We start from the raw sequence: 26,364 nt of genomic DNA on the forward strand, positions 1-26,364 counted from the left end.
AAATGAAGCAATCCATGTAAAGGACAAATGCCCGGAACAGAGTAAACCTACAGAAACTGTTAGCTATTATTATTGATAATTTTTATTACTTTAAATTTAATGAATGTAACAATTCATAGACATAATCCTGTATTTTTAAAACAGAAAATATATTTAATTTTCCAAATTATGTATTTTTCATTTTGTGCACAACTTATTCTATATTTTGCATTACCCTTAAGCTGGACTACAAGAAAAATTTAAAAAACAATACTTAATTTAAAGGCATGAAAGTAGTTCTGTTTCTTTCTTCATATTATCACTAGTCAGGTAGTAGGTCTGATAGATGTCTGCAGTTTTAAAGGAAAGTAACCTTTCAATAGCCAAACGAAACCACTTATTGTCTAGTATAACTTCTGCTCCCTTCTGCCTACAAGTCTTTCATTTTGTGAAAGACATGCTCCTTAGAACTTTCTCTCTGCTAGGTTGGATGCTGCCTGATTCAAGTTGATTTTTGCTCAAATAAAAGCATAACTCAGTTCATCTTCTACCACATCTCAGCATAAAAAAAGGCCAGTCTGATTTTTACTTTTTAAAGGAAGCTGCTAATTTGTTTTCTCACTACAAATTCACCACATAACAAAGGTTCCTAGGTAGTGTAAGTTTGATCATAGACTCCAGAAAATGAATGACAGGTTTTCCTCTCCAAAGTGGAAATGATAACGTAGAGCAATAGAAATTCTTAGGTCCAAGCCTTGTTCAGCCAGGTCTCCCTCCTCCCTCCACACACTCACACTTGTCTGTCTTTCTCCTGATCTCAGGAGAAAGGTATCTCAAGGTCTCACTAAGAGAGACAGAATCTGTAATATCCTTCCTGCTTTAAATGAAATCACCAGTAGCCTGGGCAGCTGCGGGGGCAGAGCAATGGTTTGGGAGAAAAGGAGCGTGCTGCTTGAGCTGATTAGTTTAGACGCTTTCCCTGTTTCCTCGCTATGGGCACATCATCAGCGTGCCCAGTGCAAGAGAAACCATGTCGTCGCCAGGCCATTCCCCAAACTCCTGCCTTCCGACGCACGTGCTAGTCCAGCCTGGGGCTCGGGTCCTTCAACCCCGCCCCCGGCCCTGAACTCGGCCTCTAGCCCCGCCCCTGCAAGGTCCCCCCGGGAACCCTCGGCTGGCGGGACTCGCTCTCCCGCCGAGCCGGGTGGGGGCGGAGTCCGGCCTGGCGCTGTGAGGACCGGAGTGGCGGAGGTGGCGCCTCTGTGAGGGAGCCGGCATTCGCGGCCATGACAGTGGTGGCTCGCGGTTTCTGGCTGCTCCGCGGCCGCCTGGGCCGAGTGTCGGCGCTGAGCCGGAGCGCGGTGTCGCCCTTCGCGGCGCCAGGACCGGCGGGGCAGGCGTTCCGGGGCTTTCGGAGCGGCGGCGTGAGGTACGAGCGCTCCCGGCCGCTCGACCTCCTCGGGTCCGGGCGCTCCCGGGTGCGAAGCCACTGCCTGTGGGAGGGGCGGCCGGACGCCTGCAGCTGGCGCGGGCGAGGCCTCGCGCGTGTGACCCGGGGCTCCTGGGCAGCCGCGCGGCGGGGCGGGGGCGGGGGCGAGGCCTATCTTCGCTCCGAACTTGGCCTTGCAGGCCAGGCCGGCTGGTCGCGTCCGCCTCAAATCAGGCAGCTTGGATGTTCTCTGTGCTCACTGGAACGTTCCATGTTTGCAGCAGGTGCAGTTGAGTGACTGAAGAAGACCTTTGAGACCCAGAGAAAAGGGGCCTTAGAAACACGTGGTCTGCTTGTTTGAAGCATTTGTTTGGTTTTGGTTGTGGCTGTATTTCGTAAACAAAGGAGTGGGCAATGGCCAGATGGTTTAGAGTTTATGAGTTTCTTTGTTGGTAGTAATACTGAGGTCTTTTCCAGCTCTACAATTCTTAATGATTTCACAAAATCAGACATTAATCTTGACTTTTCGGTATTTCTCTGGATGGCGCTTGCCAAATGTCTGCAGTCTTAGATTGACATGATCAATCTTAGATTCACTGCATCTCTTTGGACCTTGTTGCTGGCTAGCAGATTCCGAGTAGGTTTTAACTGTTCTGTACAAATGGTACGCTTCGTCCGTCCGTTACTTGTAGCTGTTATACAAGCTCAGATCTAAGAAGCTAAGAATAATTTCTTTTGACCCAGAGCTAGTGAGTCCATTTTTTTTCAGACTTACAGGGATTTCAGTAACATTCTGTAACTGCAGTTTTACGTGGCCAGAGATTGTGCCTTACTCGTCTTTTTGTAGCCCCATGCCCAGCACTATGCCAGGAAGAAAGGAAAGATCAGTAATGAGGAAACATAGTGACTGCTTATTTAACTTAAATTGATTAACTCTTCATTGTATATATTTGGATCTTAGTCTTGCGTGATTGAAGTAAAAAAAAAAATTTCCTATAGGGTTTACTTTGGACTTAGTTTGTAATGACTGCTGTTTGTCTTCCAGAGAATATGTGAGAAAAATAACAATGACTCACAGTTCTGATTGTGGAAGCTCTCATGGTGTCTGAAAAAAATTACCAGTTTTTTTGGATACAAACTCTGCAACCTAGGAAAAACAGATTCTGTAGAATTCTCTTTGCATTACAGAATTGAAGGAATTATGCACCACAGTCACACTATTTAGATAATTATTTGTTGAATTTGAGTTATTTTAGGGCTTCTTTCCAGAGTGAAGATAACCTTTTTCAAATTGTGTAAGTTGGTTAATTTCCCTTTGTCAGATGGTGTAAATAGACAACCCCATCATCCTGTCTTCTCCAGGTATCAATACACTGAATGAGAACCATAATAGCTAAAAATCTAACTATCTCGTTGAAGCCACTTGTTGTCACACACACATGCACATACACACATGGATAATTCAGAGCTTTTTAAATTGAATTTATGGTCTTTTATAATTTAAAATAATTGACTGGAATAATTTTGGAAAGCTATTTTTAATGTAAATAAAGAAGTGTTACTTTCAACTCAGCTGCATTCAGATTATAGCTGTATAGAAATAAGTAATACCTTGGATAGGTTTTTATTTTTTCAAGGCAGCACTAGTTAGGTTAGGATAGGTGGCATTTTGACATCCCCTTGTCACTAAGTACCATGTATGTAGGTGAAGTTGGCTGTAAGGTTGAGAAACACCTGTGGACTGATGGGTCTCGGGTGGGGAGAAATCCGGACAGTGTGTTGATGCTCATTGGTGTCTCTTTTCTCTTCTAGGACCAGCAGAGAGAAGAGATTCCATCTTCCAGAGGTCGCCACTGTCTGCCTCCCCACTTGTCCCCATCCTCGGTCATCTCTTTTAACACATTATTGACCAGAGATGTATTAATATGTCTTTTGTTACCCAAATGTTATTGACTGGAGATATATCAATATCACTTGATAACAAATTGCTGGCCACAAGTGTTAGTGTCTTCAAAAATCCCCCGGTCAATAATGAGTTAATATGTAGTGACACATTAGTTGTGTAGTTATTCATAGTGAATGTGGTTTAAATCCTACATTATCCTCTTGACTTGAAATTTGAGCCTTAGTGTTTTTCTTACTGCAGTGAATCTTTGAGTTTGATGAACTCTTTCCCTAATGATATTGACTGTTTTATCTTTTTTATTTTTTTAATTTTTTTTTAATTTTTTTAATTTTAAAATCTTTAATTCTTACATGCGTTCCCAAACATGAAGCCCCCTCCCACCTCCCTCCCCATAACATCTCTCTGGGTCATCCCCATGCACCAGCCCCAAGCGTACTGTATCCTGTGTCAGACATAGGCTGGCGATTCGATTCTTACATGATAGTATACATGTTAGAATGCCATTCTCCCAAATCATCCCACCCTCTCCCTCTCCCTCTGAGTCCAAAAGTCCATTATACACATCTGTGTCTTTTTTGCTGTCTTGCATTCTTTTTTTTAATATAAATTCATTTATTTTAATTGGAGGCTAATTGACTGTTTTCAATTAACAGATTTATTACTAGTTTCTGGTATAGAGCCTCAAATGAAACAAAGTATTTTTGATTGTCTTTCATATCTTTGGCTAATTAGATACTTATAATGGACATATAAATACTTTTTTAGTAGCGAATTTCAAGAAATAGTGTTTAACAGAATTTGAAAATTACAAAATTATTATTTATTGTTTAATATTTAATCTCAGAATGGTTTCCCTTTAAAATTTGCAGTGAGTTTTTCCCCCATTCACTCATGATAAAATAGATTTATTAATTGAAAGAAAATATATTTAAATGTCAAGGAAATAAGTGAATAAGCCCCTTCTATTTGTTACAGCGTATTGTTTCTTGAAATTAATTACCCAAAAAGCCAAAAAGTTACAAATAAAAAATTCTTGGTGACTAAATTTTCCCAGTTTTGCCTTGCTGTGTGAGAAGTTTACAAATCAAAATGTGCTTGGGTTGTAAAACATCACATGAGTCTGGTGCAGTGTTTTTAAGTGTATGGAGCTGGGCAGCAGTCTATCCCATCTGGAGGCAAAGTTACAGATTTTTATGTTAATGCCATTCTCGAGGCAGATTTTCGGGTATCCTCCAACAGAGGCTTCCCCAAACCATGCTTTACTACATCAAGTCATTAATTTTTTAAAAATAAAAAACCTATATTTTTGGAGCTAGTAAGAGATACTGGCTTATGTTATGTAAATAATCATGTCTTATAGGACTTCCCTGGTGGCTCAAATGGTAAAGAATCTGCCTGCAATGCAGGAGACCCAGGTTCAATCCCTGGGTGGGGAAGATCCCCTGGAGAAGGAAATGGCTACCCACTCCAGTATTCTTGTCTGAAGAATCCCATGGACAAAGAAGCCTGGCAGGCTACAGTCCATGGGGTTGCAAACAGTTGGCCACAACTGAGCAACTAACTAACACCTTCTTCTTTCGTAGAATGGATAGTTTTAATAATTTTAAAAAGAAAAATTGTATATGTACACTTGTTTGTTTTTCTTGAGACCCTCTTTTCTAGTATTTACTCAGTTTCTCTGTCTGCTATAGAATTGACTTAAAGATCATTTTATCCTCATGTGAAGCTTAAAGAACCCAGACTCCAGTTAGTACCATTACTGGAGCTGATTTTCCATGGAATTATTTCAACCAAGATAGAGTTTGTACTAATGGCTAGCAAGGGCAGTTTCTCAAAATCACATTTTATTTTGCTGGAATTGTGATTTTTGAGTCTTAATGCCTTACCTCTCTTAATGACAATGAGCTATGATAGCTATCTGGTTACAGTTTTTATTTCTAAGCATTTATTGGTGGTGGTTTGGTCACTAAGTTGTGTCCTACTCTTGCGAGTCCATGGACTGTAGCAGTTATGTCATTTTAAATTTAGAACCTAAATGCTTCACCATTTATATGGTCTTATATCTTAGTTTTATATCTGTGCTTCAGCTGTTCAGATATAATATGTTCTAATGTAATGTCTCCAAAATCAAGTTTTCTGATTAAAATGGATCAACAGGTAAACAGAGAAAATTAATACTAATCTCAGACCTTGTTAGTCATGATTTTAGTAATAATCTAGCAATTTCTTTAATGACCCAAATCTTTGTTTTTCAGATGCTTTGTAGTTATATTATTCTTTCATGTTAATACCCTGCTGCTGCTGCTGCTGCTGCTGCTAAGTCGCTTCAGTTGTGTCCGACTCTGTGTGACCCCATAGATGGCAGCTCACCAGGCTCCCCCATCCCTGGGATTCTCAAGGCAAGAACACTGGAGTGGGTTGCCGTTTCCTTCAGTGCAAGAAAGTGAAAGTGAAGTTGCTCAGTCATGTCTGACTCTTAGCAACCGCATGGACTGCAAGCCTATCAGGCTCCTCCGTCCATGGGATTTTCCAGGCAAGAGTACTGGAGTGGGGTGCCATTGCTTTCTCTGGTTAATACCCTAGTTAGATGATAAAAGTAGAAACAAAGAAACCCAGCAGATTACCTTCTATGGTCGCATACTTTTCATGGAATTCCATGGAGCTCAATGAAGATTTTTAAAAATAGTTTGGTTTAGGGATGATTAAGTTGTAGAAGGATGCTTAAAGATGTAGGAGGTTGGGTGAAAACTGAACTGTCCAATGAGTGGGATAAATTAATGATTAGTAATTAGTGAGATTTACTATTAAGTGCAATCTGGACAAGAAAAAAATCAACTGATTTGTGTTCAGAATGGGATATAATACAAACCTAAATTAGTTTCAAAGAAGACCTCAGGTTTGATAGTATCCAAGAAGTTTTATACAGCTGCTCCTGTTAATATCATAGGTATTTTCTGTGTTGCCATTGTTTTTGTTAACATTTTATTGGCTGTATAATATTACATTAAGTCAAGTGGCCTTAATTTACCTAACCATTTTGCTGTTGGTTAATGTCTAGTCCTTGAAATATGAAATAATTCACTCTCAGATGCAGGTCATGTTCCTGTCAACATCATCATACCAACCAGGTTTGTTCACTTAATGATCTGAACTCTACTTAGGTTTCTAGAATTATTCTCATTAGAGTATGCCTCTAACCAAGAGACTATTCAAAGATTTGTCATTCTAAACTGAGGGCATATTATAATTTTAAAATAGATGTTTCCTTTTCCCACTTTGGCTATTTATTAACTCTGCAATGAATATCATCTTGCTTTAAGCAATCCAGTTGTATTGTTGAAAAATAAATTCATATTAATATTTAATGTTTCCTTACTCTGTGTTAAAAATTTTGCTGAGATTTTTCACGTATAGTTTGTCCTTCAATCCTCATAACAACTGAAAGAAGTAGACACTATTACTATTCCCAATTAACAGATTAGGAGATTGAGACTTAAAGAAATTAAATAACTTGTCCATGATAACACAGTAAATAAATGGTGAAGACAGAGTTGGAAAATGCATGATCTATCCAGTGCATTTCTCTATAAGCAATTTATAAATTTCCCTATTGCTTATCATCGTTCTGAAAATTCTTAGTAAACTGCAGAACTTTTGTGAATCAAGACACCTGATTTTGCATATAAACCTTAAAAACTGTGTTGTCAGATTTCTTTAATACAGTATCTCTTTACTTGGGAATCCATGGATAGAATTTAAGGATACCTAAACTTAGATGGTCACTAATCTCTACTAAATTTAGCATTTTCTTCAATTGTGAATGTTTGCCTCAAACCACAGTAATAGGAGTACAATTTATAATATTGCCAGCAAAAATACAGGTATATTAATAACACAGTTGATGCAGAGATCTCAAAACATATATACACTCACCAATACTCTTTGATATTATGGTAGTAATTAGACTTGCCACTAGTTGTTTTATTTAATGCTTTTTAAAAAAATATTTGATAACAGTATTTCAATAAAACTGGTTTTCTGTAAACTATGTATTTTATGTTAAACATTTAAAAAAATTGTTCTGAGAAGATGTACATGGGATTTAACAAACTGCCCAAGTGTTCTCATAGTACAAAGCTTAGCATATAAGATTTTTTTCTGCAAAAGTTATGGATGTTTAGGTTGTTGTTGTTGAGTCACTAAGTCATGTCCGACTCTTTTGCGACCCCATGGACTGTAGCCCCCCAGGCTCGTCTGTCCATGGATTCTCCAGGCCAGAATACTGGATTGGGTTGCGATTTCCTTCTCCAGGGGTTTAGGTTGTTGCTGATGTTCTACGTTACAGGTTAGAGGTCTGAAGTTACAAAATTGAATGAAAGAATCATACATAATGGAAAGAATTTGCTTTACTTTTTATTGACTTATGAAAATATAATTCCTTTACTTCACAGTGTAAGATAGCATTTGGGATGTGAAATGAAATGTTTTTTAAAAAACTTTAAACTTAACATTTCTAAATATTAATTTACTTAAAAATAAATTCACTTGCTTTGAAAGTCTCCCTAGTACTAGTTAGTGATTGGTTTTATTCCATATGTAATTTTGCCCTGGTTCCCTTGAGTTTGTTTTGTTACTGTTGTTAATTTGAACCCCCAGATCTTCAAATTTTGCCCTAAGATACAAAGCATTTAAATTATGCTAGGACCTGCAGAGATATTTTAATTGCTTATGACTGTATTAGGTTTTTTCATCTTCATAGATCATAAAACAGTTTATTACAGCTCTAATTAAAGTTGTGGTTGAAAATGAGATTAAAATATAGATGCAGAAGCAAGATGTCAAGTATACAAATTAAATACACTGTTGTTTGTGAGTGGACTTTGATTTACTATTTTGTGAAAGAGTATTTTGATACACAAGAAAAGTAGTGATTTTTTCCCCCTGCTGTATACTACTTTGTTTTAGCTAATTAAACACTTAATTTAGTTCTAGGAACCATAGATTAGGATGGTTGTAGTTATTTTCTGAAAAGTGAATAGGTAAATGGACAAGTTCATAGAAACAACAGTAAATGTTGGTAATTTTTTGTTGTTGTTTAGTTGCTAAGTTGTGTCAGACTCTTTGTGACTCCATGAACTGTAGCCCACCAGGCTCCTCTGTCTGTGGGATTTCCCAGGGAAAAATATTGAAGTGGGTTGCTAATTCCTTCTCCAGGGGATATTCCCGACCCAGGGATAGAAGCCATGTCTCTTGCATTAGTGGGTAGATTCTTTACCACTGAGCCACCAGGGAAGCCCTGATGGCTTTTTAGTCCCATATTACTTCTGGTTCTCTGAATATTTCTCCATCTATTACTTAACAGAAGCTAGGTGAGCCATTTTTACAAATGAGTCAATCGACTCTTAGTCAAAGCTTCTTATATAAGGTCAACAGAGACTATTCCCATTATATACATGAGGAAATTGCATGCCTTTGAAAGCAGTTAAGTAACTTGGCCAGCTTTTAAGGGTGAACAGGGCTGCCTCTCAGGACTTCTGGCTTTGAGTGTGTAATTTGTAATGTGTTGTGCTGCCCGACTGCTAACTCTCCTCCCTGGCTCCTCCATTATGACATATTCTTTCCTAATGAAGGGACTTTTAGTGCTAGGGGAGCAATAGGGGGAGAATAAACTGATGAAAAGGAGAGCTCCTTGTCTTGCCTTCTTTGGGGGTGACTTGCAAAGTTCCTACCTTTGCAGGAAATGTCACCTGAGCAAGTAATGACAGGGTGCATTGTGTGAAAGATATCTAAGGGTCAAATTGACTTCACTTTTGATTTGTGTTAATGGCAATGTCACTGTATATTTTTTTTATGAAATCACATTTTTAAGAGGTAAAAAAGTAAGATCACACTCAAGTACTGCATTCAAGATTCTTGTTAAATGAGGGCTACTCCATTCTTCTAAGGGATTCTTGCCCACAGTAGTAGATATAATGGTCATCTCAATTAAATTTGCCTATTCTCGTCCATTTTAGTTCACCGATGATGTTCATTCTTGCCATCTCCTGATTGACCACATCCAATTTACCTTGATTCATGGACCTAATAGTCCAGGTTCCTATGCAATTTTGTCCTTTACAGCCTCAGACTTTACTTTCACCACCAGACACATCCACAACTGAGCGTCATTTTGGCTTTGGCCCAGCTGCTTCATTCTTTCTGGAGCTACGAGTAATTGCCCTCTGCTCTTCCCTAGTAGCATATTGAACACCTTGTGACCTGTGGGGCTTATCTTCTGGTGTCATATTCTTTGTCTTTTCATATTGTTTGTGGGGTTCTTGTGACAAGGATACTGGAATGGTTTGCCATTCTCTCCTCCAGTTGGCTAAGTTTTGTCAGAACTCTTCACTGACACATACTCAGTGAAAAACAGGAGATTCATCAAAAGTTCTTCCCACAAATTGGGATACTTTGAATTGGGATTAAAGATGTATTTATTTACTAAGGCTGCCATAAACAAAGTACCACAAACTAGATGGCTTTGTAGAGGAGGGGATACTCTTCTCTTTTTCCTCTCAGTTCTTTGAGCTGGCAGTTGAAATGAGAGAAGGCAGATTAACCTGAAAAAATAAAAATAAAAAATTTATTAACTATATATGAGGAGTTTACATAAACATGAAGAATTCCAAAGACAGGAAAGATGAGGTATATACATTATTCTGGACTAAGGAGAAGAAGGTAAGTGTCTAGGACTTCAAAGAGAAGTAAGGTAATTGACAGGAATATGAAAAGAGTTAATGTTTGGTGAACAAATGTTTGCCTGGCCATCTAGAGACAGAGGGACACGGAACTTTGATCCAACCAGCCTTGCTAGGTTCCTCCCTGTCCACCACACCTAGTTCGTACTTTAGTATGGTTATCTGTGGTGACAGCTCCTTCCTGGAACTGGAATTCCAATTCTTAAAGTTCTCTTAGGCATCTGGGAGAAGTTCAAAGGTTTCATCCCAAATGTTCTGGGCCTTGGTTGTTTTCAGCTGGAAATAACCTGCATGTTAGAGTGTCACATCTTGGGGCACCCTGCCCTGAACCTCATCAGTTTAAAACAACAGCAACTTATCCTCACATTTGTAGAGGCCAGGAGTCTGAAATCCAGAAAATCCACAGAACCATGCTCTCTTGGCCTGGCAATCCTTGGCTTTCTTTGGCTTACAACTGTATGACTCTGACTTTGTGCCTATAGCCATGTGGCCATCTTGCCTCTGTCTTCACGTGGCGTTCTCTCTGTCTTTTTATAAGGACAAAAGTCATATTGTATTTATGGTCACTGAACTCCAGTGTGACTTCTCCTGCAGCTTAATTACATCTGCAGATGCCTTATTTCCATATACGATCACAGCCGTGGGTATCAGGGATTAGGGTTTGAACATATCTTTTGGGGGACACAATTCAACCCTCAGCAATAGAATTTCAAAATTGCTTCTATAATGCTTGAGGCGTCATTGTTTAATTAGCTTAGTACCTGCTTTTGGAGGGAAGGGGTACATTTCTATTGTAAGCTTTGTTTTCAGTATTTGCAGTTCACTAGATGTTTCAAACCTGAACTCCTCATTCTGCCCTTGTCTGGCTTATTTTTTTGAATATGTTAATAATTCCCAGTAGATTTTGAACAAAATGCAACACTTTCTGGCTCATTTACAAAATATATTTTTAAACACTTGTTTTTAAAATCATTTAGGCAGGCAGTGAAGAGAGTACATTCTGCTGTGATGAAATAATTTTTTGTATTCAATACAAACCTCTCCACAATAGCTTTGTAATTTAGTTATAATAACAGAGCTTATGTGTACAATATTTGTTAATTTGTTATCAATTTATACTTTTGGGCTTTCTCCATGGCTCAGCAGCTAAAGAATCTGCCTTCATTGCAGGAGACACAGGAGATACGGGTTCCATCCCTGGGTCAGGAGGATTCCCTGGAGGAGGAAATGGCAAGCCACTCCAGCATTCTTACTCTTGGCAGGCTACAGTCCATGGGGTCGCAAAGAGTCCTAGTTGGTAGATTGTATGCTTGTTTGCATACTTATGGATACATGCCCCATGACCAGTTTCAAGCATATACACATGCCTCATAGGTTTCTTTATATTGAAAGTGTTAATGCAAGTTCATATGTCTGATGCACAATAGGATTTGGGAGTAGAGGAAGGTTTACAGCAAGGCAATGCAAGAAGATGTGTAGTTCACGCCCTAAAAAGCTGCAAGGTCCCCGAAGAGTTTCAGCAGAGCACTTTTAAAGCCAAGTGAGGGAGGGGGAGTGTCTCAGGGTCTGTGATCAGCTTATGCACAATTCTCTGATTGGCTGATGATGAGGTAGGAAAGTGGTATCTCAGGGGTTAACATTATTGGTCCTTAGACTCCTGGTGGCCTGGGGCTATGTGTTCGTCATTGTCTAATGGTTAACATCTTTCATTTGTTAGCATGAGGGAGGTTTTTTTTACATCTGCAAAACAGCTCAGGAAATGTGCTTCAAAATATATGGGGGAAAGCCTGTCCTGGGAAAGCCTCATGGGATCCTGCTTGGTTACAGAGGTAGTTGACCACTTATCAGGAATATTAGAATGGGGATTTTTACTTTGAAAATGATGGGGGTGTAAATCAGTGGCTCTTAACTGAGGCTTGGCAGAACTACTTTATAGAGGTTTTAGTTAAGCCCAGTAAGATTTTTAAATCTAGCCTATAGCGTCTCAGAAAGTTCCTGGCAGTTCGTTAGCCAGTCTGGCTCAACTGTGAGTCCTGTTGTGTTCTGTAAAACAAATTTTTAAGAGATGATGAAGGTTTTCTTAAGAGACAAGAAGTGTAAGTTCTAGAGGCAAAGATGGTTTTCACATTAGAATTAAGAACTTTCCATCAAAAGTAACTGTAAAATAAGTGAAAAGTCAAACCATACACTGGTGATACTTGATACACAGATATAACTGATGTAGACTTAAAAAACAGACATAGCCTGAAAGTTGAGAGTTATGTTTTATTTGGCAGAAATTTTTAGTACTTAATCCTGGGAGGCAGTATCATCTTAAGTATCCCTGAGAGAACTGCTCCAAGGAGGTGGAGGGGGGAGTCAGGTTATATAGAAGTTTGAAACAAAGAACAAGTAGTCTGAACATCAAAAGTATTTTTGTGAATAAAAAAAACAGGTATCTCAAGTTAAGGAATTTAACACTTTTCTATGTATGGGAAGATGCAAGAATCTGGGTTCACTGAAATCACTCCTTTCAAATGCAGCTCAGCTATCTGGGGCCAGCCTGCTGTGAATCTTCACATTCTGGTTCCTTGGTGCTCACCATAGAGAGTGGCTGCATTGCGGTCTGATGGCTGCCAGATGGCACAGGTCTTCTCCCTTCTGAGTGGCCTGGAGGACTGGAATCCCTGATGACTGTGACATCCTTGTTTACCGATAAGGCAGGAAATACTCCATTTCTCACTGTTATGAGATTAGTGTTCAGAATGCATAAATAGCTACTACAAATTAGGCACAGCTAATAATCCATTAGAAAAATGGTCAATAGAGATGAACAGTGAAGTGAAGTCACTCAGTCGTGTCCGACTCTTTGCAACCCCATGGACTGTTGCTTACAGGGCTCCTCTGTCCGTGGAATTTTCCAGGCAAGAGTACTGGCGTGGGTTGCCATTTCCTTTTCCAGAGATGAACAGGCACCCCGTAAAAGAGGAATTCCAGATGGCCAATAAACCTATAAGTCATTCAACGTCTAGTAATTAGGGAAACACATACTTAAACTACAACAAAATGCCATTAAACTAATGTGTTATGTAAAAACTTTGACAATCTCAAGGAAGTAGAAATTCTTAGACACTACTTACTGGTGGATATATGAACTAGTGCAACCACTTTGAAAATAATGTGGCATAAACTGAATACATATAAATGTATCCTATAATCTAGCAATCCCATTCCTGGGTGTAAACCTTAGAGAGAGAGTATGTTTTATATTTATATCATATATAAATGTGAGATATATAATGTAGCTCATATTGATGTACATTATGTATTCTATATATGTTATATTACATTATATAGTATATAATATATATGATTATATTTCTAATGTTTAAAGATACAAACATTAATTTAAATGATAAAGGAAAGCAATGGAATTATAAACTCCAATTTCAGGATTGTGTTTAACTCTCTAGGAGAAGATAAGGTTTTGATAGGGGAGGGTTTCAATATACACAATTGCAGTGATGATGATATTTTTTTTAAACTGGGTAGTAAGGTTGTTAATTTTACTATTTCTTCTTATGTTTCATACATAATTTGCATTTATTCACTTTTAATTTAATTCAGGATCTGTTTTGATACCATTTTAAGATAGAAAGATAAATATCCAGAATACTACCTATCTCACTGTTTTATTCAGTCAGTTCAGTTCAGTCACTTAGTCATGTCCGACTGTTTGTGACCCCATGAACCACAGCACGCCAGGTCTCCCTGACCATTACCAACTCCTAGAATCTACCCAAACCCATGTCCATTGAGTCGGTGATGCCATCCAACCATCTCATCCTTTGTCGTCCCCTTCTCCTCCTGCCCTCAATCTTTCCCAGCATCGAGGTCTTTTCCAGTGAGTCAGCTCTTCTCATCAGGTAGCCCAAGTATTGGAGTTTCAGCTTAAAAATCAGTCCTACCAATGAACACCCAGGACTGATCTCCTTTAGGATGGACTGGTTGGATCTCCTTGCAGTCCAAGGGACTCTCAAGAGTCTTCTCCAGCACCACAGTTCAAAAGCATCTATTCTTCGGTGCTCAGCTTTCTTTATAGTCCAACTCTCACATCCATACATGACCACTGGAAAAACCATAGCCTTGCCTAGATGGACTTTTGTTGGCAAACTAATATCTCTGCTTTTTAATATGCTGTCTAGGTTAGTCATAACTTTCCTTCCAAGGAGTAAACATCTTTTTATTTCATGGCTGCAGTCACCATCTGCAGTGATTTTGGAGCCCAGAAAAATAAAGTCAGCCACTGTTTCCACTGTTTCCCCATCTATTTGCCATGAAATAATGGGACCGGATGCCATGATCTTAGTTTTCTGAATGTTGTGCATTAAGCCAACTTTTTCACTGTCCTCTTTCACTTTAATCAAGAGGCTCTTTAGTTCTTCACTTTCTGCCGTAAGAGTGGTGTTATCTGCATATCTGAGATTATTGATATTTCTCCCGGCAATCTTGATTCCAGCTTGCATTTCCTCCAGCCCAGCATTTCTCATGATGTACTCTGCATAGCAGTTAAATAAGCAGGGTGACAATATACAGCCTTGACATATTCCTTTTCCTATTTGGAACCAGTCTGTTGTTCCATGTCCAGTTCTAACTGTTGTTTCCTGACCTGCCTACAGGTTTCTCAAGAGGCAGGTCAGGTGGTCTGGTATTCCCATCTCTCAGAATTTTTCACAGTTTATTGTGATCCACACAGTCAAAAGCTTTGGCATATTTTTCATTTAATTTCTTGACTTAATTTTATGCTGTTTTTATAGTTATTTTCAGTGGCTACCTATTAACTCCAAAACTGTAATACAATAAACAATTTAACTCTGATAATGCCACAAATATTTTATAAACACAGTAGTAAATATAAGCTTCCTGTCCTACACAGCTTAGAGTGTTGTGAGGGAGACAGTAATTTTAATAAGGACTTAAGCCTCTACGTGAGGGTAAGAGCTGGGTGCTGTGAGCACTCTTAGCAGAGGCAGCTCCCCAGTTTGAAGGTGTCAGGGGGCATTTCCCAGATTGCCTTCCAAGCTGAGACTTGAGGACCATGTGGGAATGAATGAGGAACAGATTTGGTAGGGATGTTAGAGAAGTGAGAAGGAGGATGAAGAGTGTTTTAGGTCAAAGGAATAGTGTATATGAAGGCCCAGAAATGAGAAACTGGCACAAGTGATAAACTGAAATGTAGCTGTGTGTACTGTGGGACTTGGTAAGCACCATGAGGCTGAAGAAATCTCATGCAGGGGCATGTAAGCTACAGGACATTTGGATTTGAATTAAAACTCCCTTTCCCTCAGCTTTTCAGGTAAAAAATTTTGGAGTCATGTTTGGCTTCTGTTCTGTTTTCTTTACACCCTATATTCAATCCCAATAAATCCCAGTGGCTCCACCCTCAAAATAGATTCAGAATTAGACTACTCTCAGCACCTTGACTGCCTGCTCCGCCCATGTCCAAGCCTGAGATTCCACACTAGCCTCTTCACTGGCGTCCTGACTTCCCTGCTTCCTCCTATAGAGTCTCCACATTTTAACCAGTTATCACTGAATAATGAAAATCAGGTCATGACACTCCTCAAATCTTCAAATGCCTGCTTTCTCACAGTAACAGCCAGCGTCTTTTCAAAGGCCTGGAATACAATGTGATCTGAGGTCACATTCCTTCTCTGACTTTACATCCTGTTCTGACCCATTTGTTCTTTCCACTGCAGCCACTGGCCTTGTTGCTATTCATCAAACATACCAGGCATGCTCCAGCTTAAAGTCCTTTGTACTTGCTATGTACTTCCCTTAGCCTAAGTTCTTTTCTCCAGGTAACCACAAAACATATTCCTTCACTTCTTCGTTTATACTCAGGTGTTACCCTATTAATCAGAGAAGTGACACTTTAACCTTCTTATGGAAAATAGTAATTCTGGCCTCCACAAATGCCTTTTCTTTCTATTTCTCACACATAATATATTAAATATTTGCTTTAAAATTTTGCTTATGTCTTCTTCAACTACAAATATAGTTTCTGTGAAAGTGAGTAATTTGTTTTGTGTACTATTACTTGTATTTCTGGTGCATAGAGTAGTGCCTGGCATATAAGCAGTGTTCAATATTTATTTATTAAAATAATTTTTTCAGTGGGTATATAGTCCAGTTTTAACAAGGGAGCTGGCATGTTTCCATTTGGAAAATTGCACTGGCTGCAGTGTGGAGAATGGATTGACAGCAATTGAGATCTGAAGTTGAGTTCTTAGGAGCTGTGTGCTTCTATGGCTGAACATTTGAGTTGTTGCTGATATTTAACAGTTTTCAACAATATGCATGTTTAAAAAAATCTCATTTCTTTATGCACTGAGGTCTATGTGAGCTCTTAATGTGTGTGTTTACCAGCACTTCTAGCAGGTAGACTGATGCAGGCACCTTGCATTGGCCCTCCACTAATTCGAGGTCGCTTCATTTATCCTTAAATTGTGTCTCCCACAGAGCCAGGCTTGCTCAGCTTCTCCAGTGACTGGGGAAATCAGTGGGATGGACCAGCTACGACTGAAAATGCTCTAAGTCCCTCTTCATAATTGGGTAGCAATCATATGGGTGTTTATCTGTAAACACCAGCTAGGCCAGGCTAAACCATGTCAGCTGTAATCAGCAGGCCAATTTAGCACATCAGTGCTATCATGTAAAGTTAAGCCCTGTCACCTCAGCCTCCAACAGAAAAGGTGCAATCAAGTTTAATCTGCAAATAGATTGTCTTTTTGGAAATCAGGAATCAGTTTATGCCATTATCATCTCTGACATTCTCAAGGTCACACTGTTTTATAGTTTCTAGGCTGTAATTATCCTGAATTATGTCCAGTGTTGCCAGTTTCACAATAATCTATGAATAAATCACTGTATTTAACAGAGAATTGGCTAATAAAACATGTAAGCAGCTGCATTGCTATTCATATGCTCTTAAAATGCAACATGGAGCTCAGATGGTTTTATATTTTAAAATACAAATGTATGTTCTTTACATCTGAAGTCACTTCTTTAAAAGTGACTTCAGATATATGTTAGCAGATAAACTCACTTCTAAAGCAGAGTATTTTGCCTATCTGAATATTGCTGACACAACTTACTTTTTGGAAAGTATTTTTTTTAACTACTTTTTATTTTATTATTTATTTTATTTTTTTCTACCTCTTATAAACGAATCATGTTGAAATTGTTTGCCATATCTGCAGGCCCTTAGTACTTGTTAATATAGGAGGTCCTTGTTCTTTGAGTATTAATGTGTGTGTGTGTGTGTGTGTGTGTGTGTGTGTATGTGTGCTCAGTTGTATCTGACTCTTGGCAATCCCATGGACTGTAGCACACCAGGTTCCTCTGTCCATGGAATTTTCCAGGCAAAAATACTGGACTGGGTTGCTGTTTCCTTTTCCAGGGGATCTTCTCGACCCAGGGATCAAATCCATACCTCTTGCGTCTCCTGCATTAACAGGCAGATTCTTTACCATTGTGCTACCTGGGAAGGCCCTTAGTATTTAAAGTCCACTTAAATGAATCAATAACAAATGAGCATCAGGAATTCAAAGTAAATAATGAAAAAAGTGTGTTTCTTAATCCTGAAAAATAAAATTTAAACTCAAAAGTGAATGTATTTTATCTTTAGTCTGATAATTATGTATTAATGCCAATTATTAGAATGTACAAAGATACAAACTACAAAAGGTCACTCAAGAAATGGTAGATAACCTAAAGAGCCCTCTGTATTAAATAATTTAAATTTGTAGTTTTAAACCTTACCACAAAGAAAGCCCAGGGCCAGGGAGCTTCACAAGTGAATTCCACCAAACATTTAAGGAAGAAATAAAACCGATTCTACACAAACTCTTCTGGAAATGTGAAGAGGGATGGATACTTTCTAACTCATTCTATGAGGGCAGTTTCACCCTGATACCAAAACCAGTTACTTGTTTACCTATGGGTATGATTATTATAGGGGCTTCCCAGGTTAAGAACCTGGTGCTAGTGGTTAAGAACCCACCTGCCAATGCAGGAGATGTAAGATCCCTGGGTCAGGAAGATCCCCTGGAGGAGGGCATGGCAACCCTCTCCTGTATTCTTGCCGGGAGAATCACACAGACAGAGGAGCCTGGAGAGCTCCATAGGGTTGCAAAGAGTCGGACACGACTGAAGTGACTTAGCAGACACATTATTATTAAAATACACTTTAGTGTTGAACTAAAGAAGTGGTTTTCAAACATGCTTATACATAAGAATACCTGTGGGAGCCTGTTAGATGTGTAGATTGCCAGGCTGTCTCTTCTCCCCCAGGGGTCCTGAATCATGGGTGTGATGGAGGGAGGGCGTCCAGAAATTGCGAGTTCAGTAAGCTTCCCGGGCAATTTTGATGTATATATCCATAGACTGTATTTCAGGATCACTTCTTAGCAGAATATTGTTGACATCATAATTGGATGAACCCTGTAGACCACTGGTGCCAGGTTGAAATAAGTTGTTCTTGATCTGGTTCTGCATGTGTGTATACCAACCTGTCAGAAAGGGGAGCTGACTTATTTGGAAGGGGTGACACGTTTTCATTTTGTTCGTGCTGGCTGATATTCATGATGCCTGCTTTCATTAGAACATAAAAGTTGTACAGGTGATTGAAAAAATTAAGTTGGTAAAGGTTTTTCTTTCTTCCATTTCTTCTCTTGCATAATATTCATTGACCTGCATTTAGTGTTTTGTATAATATTCATGCATTATAGATCATGCTTCCACCAGACCTTTCAATAGTGAAAGGACGGGGGCACCAGATGGAACTATTTTTTATTTTATCTAATACCTTTAAAAACTAAACATGCAGTAGTGTGTGCATGCATGCTAAGTTGCTTCAGTCGTGTCCGACTCTTTGTGACCCTAGGGACCATAGCCCATCAGGCTCCTCTGTCCATGGGATTCTCCACTGGAGTGGATTGCCATGCCTTCCTCCAGGAGATCTTCCTGACCCAGGGTTTGAACCCGCTTCTCTTATGTCTCCTGCATGTAGTAGGAGCAATATTAATTCACCACTTTAAAATTTGAGATCATGGAGAGCAGTAAAGCCTTCCCATAATGCATTCATTTTTGTGCCTTTCCAGAGATAAATTTATGTCGTCTATCAAAGTCTAGCATGCTTTACCTTCTTAAACACTTATAAACTGCCGTGAAGTAATGTTTTGTGTGTTTTTTTCTGTTAGAAATAATGCCTTGGTATGAGCAGGGTGGTGGGGGTGGTGGTGTGGGGAGAAGGGGAAACAGCCACTTGGTTCCTGACCTGATCCCATCAATGACAAGCATGGCAGTACTGGCAGCTGTCGTCACAGAGTCCAAAAGCTGTGGGGCACAATTTTCCTTGGAGCAAATGAGAGCAGCTGTGTAGTATAGAACTCATGACTTCAGGATTTTGTACTGGATGTACTATTAAGAGTGAACTGACTTTGTCTTTGGGTCTAAAGGCTGTGGAGCCAGGTATATGCAACATGTCTGGGGCTTTGAAGATAGGGGCCAGTTTTAACTCGACTGTGCTGATCTGTCTCTTCTTGAAAAAAAAAAAGAAAAAGCAGAGCTTTTAATAGAACCAATATTCTAGGTCTTGAGTATGTGATTTGATAATTAAAAACATATGTGAAAATGATGAAGAAATGTATACTATAGACAGATCATAATGCAGAACTAAAAAGCAGAGTTGGACTAGTTTTAAAAAGTTATGCATGCATTTCTGAACCTGAAGAATGAGTGTCAAATATATCTGAAAAAAATCAAAGTTTGGTTGCTCGCTTAGGGGATCATAGATGTTTTGTTCACTCTCGTACTTAAAATTGATGTGGCTGGATAGTCCTTACTGCCTTCTTAGTAGTATATTTGTTTTTTGTTTGTTTTCCACAGATATGATGCAATTATTATCTCAGGAACTGAAATGGCCAAACAAATCCAGAAAGAAATCCAGCATGGCGTGGACTCTTGGGTTTCCCTTGGGAACAGAAGGCCCCACCTCAGTATCATATTAGTGGGTGATAACCCAGCAAGCCACACGTATGTCAGGAGGAAGATTAAAGCCGCCGCTGCTGTAGGTGGGGAGCATTTTAGCTGTACTTGTTACTAGATAACGTTTTCTGGTTTTACTTCAAAGTGTGATAATTATGAATGGTAACTGTCGACTAAATGCTATTTGAATAACATGTGTTATTATTATTTATTACCATTCTGTAGATTATTTAGTTCCCAACATTCACATTCATTTCTTATTCTTTTTTTCTTCAAATTTCTTTAAATCAACTTAGTGTGATTTCTGATCCTATTGGGAAACATGAGAGCAACTTGTTACATTTAAAGGGCCTGTTTTTTGTTTTTTCTTTAAATCACATTAACCTGGCTAGTTCATGGTGGTGGTGGTGGTGGTGGTGGTGGTGGTATTGGTATTGGTATTTTTACTCCTCGAATCCATTAACAGTAGCTCATCACAAATAAGTGCAATTTGTCGCATTGGATACTGGGCCGAAGAATGCATGTGAATCATAAGAAAACGTGTACCATTTAAAAGTTTCGTCCTGATGGTGCTTTGAACATCACTTTTTTAGAAGGGCCTTTTCTTTCAGTGGGACAAGAACAGAGGGAACCAATCAAACACTGTGTAAGACACCATTAATGAAAAAACACATCTTTGTTAGTCAAGTGACTTTCTGTGCTTGTTTTTCTTTCAGGTATCTGTAGTGAGATCATTCTAAAACCTAAGGATGTTTCTCAGGAAGAACTGTTGGACATAACTGATCAATTGAATGCGGACCCAAGAGTCAGTGGTATATTAGTTCAGTTGCCACTGCCAGGTACATAATGCTCTTCTGTGTATCTAATTTGGTTAGGGGCAAGGACGTCTTTCAACATTATGTCATGACACCACAAGTCATTTATAAAATAGGTTCAGAAAGGGACTAGCCATTATAGTAGCATTCAAGGTGGCAATTTCTGAATGACATGTTTATAGTGACTGAAAATTGTGAAAGAAAACTTTAGGCTTTGGCAATAATACATGCAGTTCTTGTTTTGCACAATAGTGCGAGACCATGAAAATGACTAAGTTGAAATTGGGCAAAGGATCTTAACAAATCAATAGGAAAATAACAATTGTTCTGTGACCTTTAAAATGTTTTCTCGAAACATTAAAAACTCTCTTACCATGGTTTATAAACATGTAAGGAGATGAAAGCTATTGTTTTTTCAGTAGTCATGTATGGATGTGAGAGTTCAACTATAAAGAAAGCTGAGCACCAAATAATTGATGCTTTTGAACTGTGGTGTTGGAGAAGACTCTTGAGAGTCCCTTGGACTGCAAGGAGATCCAACCAGTCCATCCTAAAGGAGATCAGTCCTGGGTGTTCATTGGAAGGACTGATGTTGAAGCTGAAACTCCAATACTTTGGCCACCTGATGCGAAGAGCTGACTCATTGGAAAAGATCCTGATGCTGGGAAAGACTGAGGGCAGGAGGAGAAGGGGATGACAGAGGATGAGATGGTTGGATGGCATCACCAACTCAATGGAGATGAGTCTGAGTAAACTCTGGGAGTTGGTGATGGACAGGGAGGCCTGGCGTGCTGCAGTCCATGGGGTCACAAAGAGTTGGACATGACTGAGCGACTGAACTGGACTGAGGAGATGAAAAAAATAATGAAACTAATATCCAGTACACTGTAATTTAAAACATTAGAAACATTGAGCATTAAAGTACTTTATTTCATTGCCAAAATCTTATCAAGAGGAGTTTGAACAGTTACTTGCCTTCTCATGATAAAACTTACATGGAGCAAGCATTTTTTCTCTGCCTTGGTGAATTGAATTGTCAGATTCTTTTTAAGTTTGGATTAACTTCCATTTTGTCCTTTGTCCTTTCAAAGTCATGAAATATCTCTGAGAGTTTCTTTAGTGTGAGGTTTGATTCTGGTGTCACTTCCTCTGGGCGTTGTCATCATTTTTGTTCCTCATTTATTTTGATCCATTTGCGATGACTAAGTTCCTTTGGCTTCATAGCTGCATCACTCCAAAGGACATGGTATCAGCTTCTAGGGTCTTTTCCAACCAACCCATTTACAGTCCATTAGAATCCTATTGAAGCGACTTTTACAGTCATGGCCCTTACCTTCTTGCTAGCCTAGGTCTTTTATCTTTGCTTTGCTGTTGCCATCTTCAGATCTTCGATTCACATCCAATTTTCACTTCCAGCATCATCACATTTATTTCTTTGTTGAACTTTCATCTTTATGGGCTAATTCCCTCTTTTGATTATGTACTTTTTTGAAATGTCAGTGAATTTATCCCTGAAACCCAAGGAGGCAATATGATTTGCTATCTGTGTTTGAATTTAGTAACAGATGTACAGTGACCAAGCATTCACAGACTTCATCTGTTAAACTTACATAGTGATATTTGGACCAAAGAGTCGGCATGCATGCATGCATGCCAAATTGCTTCAGTTGTGTCTGACTCTTTTCAGTCCTGGGGACTGTAGCCCTCCAGGTTCTTCTGTCCATAGGGCCCTCCAGGCAGGAATACTGGAGTGGGTTGCCATTCCCTCCTCCAGAGGATCCTCCTGACCCAGGGATCAAATCTGCATCTCTTAATGTCTCCTACTTTGGCAGACGGGTTCTTTACCACTAGCGCTACCTAGGAAGCCCATCAAACAGAAGTGGGTTGCCATTCCCTTCTCCAGGGGATCTTCCTGATCCAGGGTTTGAACCTGGATCTCCTGCATTGCAGGCAGTTTCTTTACTGTCTGAGAGTTGGTAGCTCTTATATAATTATTGACAGTTAAGACACCATGATAACTAAAATTTGAACTGTGTTGTTGGAAGACAGGTGTCATTTGACTGAATTATAGCTCTGAAATTCATGCATATTTCAATGAGAAAAGCAAGGATTAGCCTGAATATTATAGATTATAGTAGTTTTATGCAGTTTTGAATTATTTTATAGGTTTTGACTTGCAGAAAGTAAAGCCGAATGATGTAATTGTCTGTGTCCTTTGTATGGTGCTAGTATTTTAACTTATCTAATAATATAACTTAATATCCTAGCTATATGTTATAACATTTGTGCTGTTTAAATTACACTCCAGATTCCCATTTCTAATTCTTTTCCTCTTATATGGCTGCATTTAAAATGTCAAAAAATTGGAACAGATCTTAGAAGTTATTAAGGTTTGCCCTTAAGAAAAATGCTTCTGACAGATAATACTATAGATTCATCATGTTAAAATTAGCATAGTGATTTATCCCATACTTTTATAACTACAAAAGGAATTCAACACATACAGCACACTCATGTGATATCATAGAAGATTAGGACCTAGAAAATATCAGGGGTATATTAACATCACAAGTCTGTCCAAAAATTTTTTGGCATTGAGTTTAAACCCAATTGTTTGGCTCATGCAAAATAAGAATCTTTATTTTTTTGGTACTGCTGTATTTGCCAAGCAACGTTCTTGTGGTTTTCAGTTTTTAAATTTCCCCCACTTATATTTGTATCCAATTCAAATTGTTATAGAAAATGTATTACAAAATTCCAAATATCTAGTTTGTCTTAAAGAATTAAATTCACATCTGTAGAAAATTTACCCCTTTAAAATCCCGTGGACGGAGGAGCCTGGTAGGCTGCAGTCCATGGGGTCGCTGAGGGTCGGACACGACTGAGCGTCTTCACTTTCACTTTTCACTTTCATGCATTGGAGAAGGAAATGGCAACCCACTCCAGTGTTCTTGCCTGGAGAATCCCAGGGACGGGGGAGCCTGGTGGGCTGCCATCTATGGGGTTGCACAGAGTCGGACACGACTGAAGCGACTTAGCAGTAGCAGTAGCAGTATGGGCAATATTCCTCCTTATTGAATTTGCTAGCAGTTTGCCACTAGATGGCAATGGTGACCTGCTTGTACTAAAATAAATTGAGTCCTGTGTTCATTTTAGAAATATACAAGCAGCTCATGCAGCTCAATTCCAGAAAAATAAACGACCCAATCAAAAAATGGGCCAAAGAACTAAATAGACATTTCTCCAAAGAAGACATATGGATAGCTAACAAACACATGAAAAGATGCTCAACATCACTCATTATCAGAGAAATGCAAATCAAAACCACAATGAGGTACCATTTCACGCTGGTCAGAATGGCTGCTATCAAAAAGTCTACAAGCAATAAATGCTGGAGATGATGCAGAGAAAAGGGAACCCTCTTACACTGTAGGTGGGAATGCAAACTAGTATAGCTACTATGGAGAACAGTGTGGAGATTCCTTAAAAAACTGGAAATAGAACTGCCATACGACCCAGCAATCCCACTGCTGGGCATACCCAATGAGGAAACCAGAATTGAAAGAGACACATGTACCCCAATGTTCATCACAGCACTGTTTACAGTAGCTAGGACATGGAAGCAACCTAGATGTCCATCGGCAGATGAATGGATGAGAAATATACACAGTGGAATATCACTATTAAATATTAAAAAGAACACATTTAAAGCAGTTCTAATGCGGTGGATTAAACTGCAGCCTATTATACAGAGTGAAGTAAGTCAGAAAGAAAAACACCAATACAGTATATTAATGCATATAAGTAGAATTTAGAAAGATGGTAACAATAACCCTATATGCAAGACAACAACAGAGACACAGATATAAAGAACACACTTTTGGACTCTGTGGGAGAAGGCGAGGGTGGGATGATTTGAGAGAATAGCATTGAAAAATGTGTATTTCCATATGTGAAATAGATCACCAGCCCCAAGTTCAATGCGTGAAATGGGGCACTCAAAGCCCATGCACTGGGATGACCCTGAAGAATGGGATGGGGAGAGAGGTTGGAGGGGGGTTCAGGATGCGGGACACATGTATACCCATGGCTGATTCATGTCAATGTATGGCAAAAACCATGACAATATTGAAAAGTAATTAGCCTCCAATTAAAATAAATAAAAAAAAAAACTGAGAAGCAAGAGCCAAAGGGATATGGTGATAACACTTATCTGGATGCTTTGAGAAAGGGCAGTCTTCTACCTAGCTGAAGAGCCAATAACATACAAAATAACACTGATTAAAATTAAGCCTTTATTATGAGCATTATTATTATAAGCATTATTATACTCTTTACTTTTATTGATTCACTGGATCCTCACAATTTCCCAGTGCAGATGGGGAGCTATTATTATGTACATTTTACTAATGATGAATTTGAAGTACAGAGAAGTTATGTAACTTCCTCTCAGGTCGCAGAGCTGGTAATTGAGCTGGGACATGAACCCAGGCTCACGGGTCCCTCATGCCTTCACCATTATGTTACCGCCCTCACCAACTTGTCAGTGTTAGCTCGTGAGTAATGTGTGCTTGCTATGTGGCAAGTATTCTTTTATAGGGATGATTTTATTTAATCATCAAAATAGCCTTATGGGTAGGCATTATCTTCTTCATATTGCAGGTGAGAAGACTCAACTATATTACTTATCGACTTAATGTACATTATACTGGTACATAAAATTTGTTGTTTAGCAGAATAAGTTGGAATTCTCCAGGCAAGAATATTGGAGTGGGTAGCTGTTCCCTTCTCCAGGGCATCTTCCCAACCCAGAGTTCAAACCCAGGTCTCCCACATTGCAGGCTGATTCTTTACCAGCTGAGCCACAAGGCAAGCCCAGGAAACCATAACACAATGCAATTACCTTAAACAATGTGTTATAACATAAAGTATTTAAATTAACTCATCAATCTTTTGATGTAGGCTTTCAAGGAGGATGACATTTTCCCTTCTTGTTTCTTCTGTCTGGTCTAGGAATTAAGTTGACCTGAGACAGATTAACAAGAGAAAAACAAACAAAATTTTAGTAACTTGTGTACTTGGGAGAGACTCAGGAAAACTGAGTGACTCTCTAAAATGGTTTTAGCTCTCACCTTAAATACTGCTGGACATGGAGAAAGGAAGGGAGTTCCAGACAAACATCTACTTCTACTTCATTGACTATGCTAAAGCCCTTGATTATGTGGATCACAAAAAACTGGAAAATTCTTAGAGATGGGAATACCAGACCAACTTGTCTCCTGAGAAACCTGTGTGTGGGTCAAGAAGCAGCCATCAGAACCAGACATGGAACAACTGATTGGTTCAAAATTAGGAAAGGTGTATGACAATATTTTCACTCTAGTTATTTAATTTATATGCAGAGTACATCATGCAAACTGCTTGGCTGAATGAATCACAAGCTGGAATCAAGATTTCCAGGAGATATAT

The 26,364-nt window shown here is 39.0% G+C and overlaps 1 protein-coding gene across 2 annotated transcripts in view; it reads left to right on the forward strand.

Annotated features, from left to right (window-relative positions):
* Positions 1-1,212: 1,212 nt before the first annotated feature.
* The window catches only part of MTHFD2L (methylenetetrahydrofolate dehydrogenase (NADP+ dependent) 2 like), a 145,345-nt gene continuing 120,193 nt past the window's right edge, over positions 1,213-26,364 (forward strand). For both annotated transcript variants that reach the window (XM_052642089.1, XM_052642090.1), the window contains exons 1-3: positions 1,213-1,408; positions 19,982-20,166; positions 20,797-20,919. In XM_052642089.1, the coding sequence (XP_052498049.1) occupies positions 1,266-1,408; positions 19,982-20,166; positions 20,797-20,919 (451 nt within the window). In that variant the 5' untranslated portion in view covers positions 1,213-1,265. The remainder of the gene's footprint in view (positions 1,409-19,981; positions 20,167-20,796; positions 20,920-26,364) is intronic.

Source organism: Budorcas taxicolor, chromosome 6 (assembly GCF_023091745.1).
Source record: "Budorcas taxicolor isolate Tak-1 chromosome 6, Takin1.1, whole genome shotgun sequence".
NCBI classification, from domain to species: domain Eukaryota; kingdom Metazoa; phylum Chordata; class Mammalia; order Artiodactyla; family Bovidae; genus Budorcas; species Budorcas taxicolor.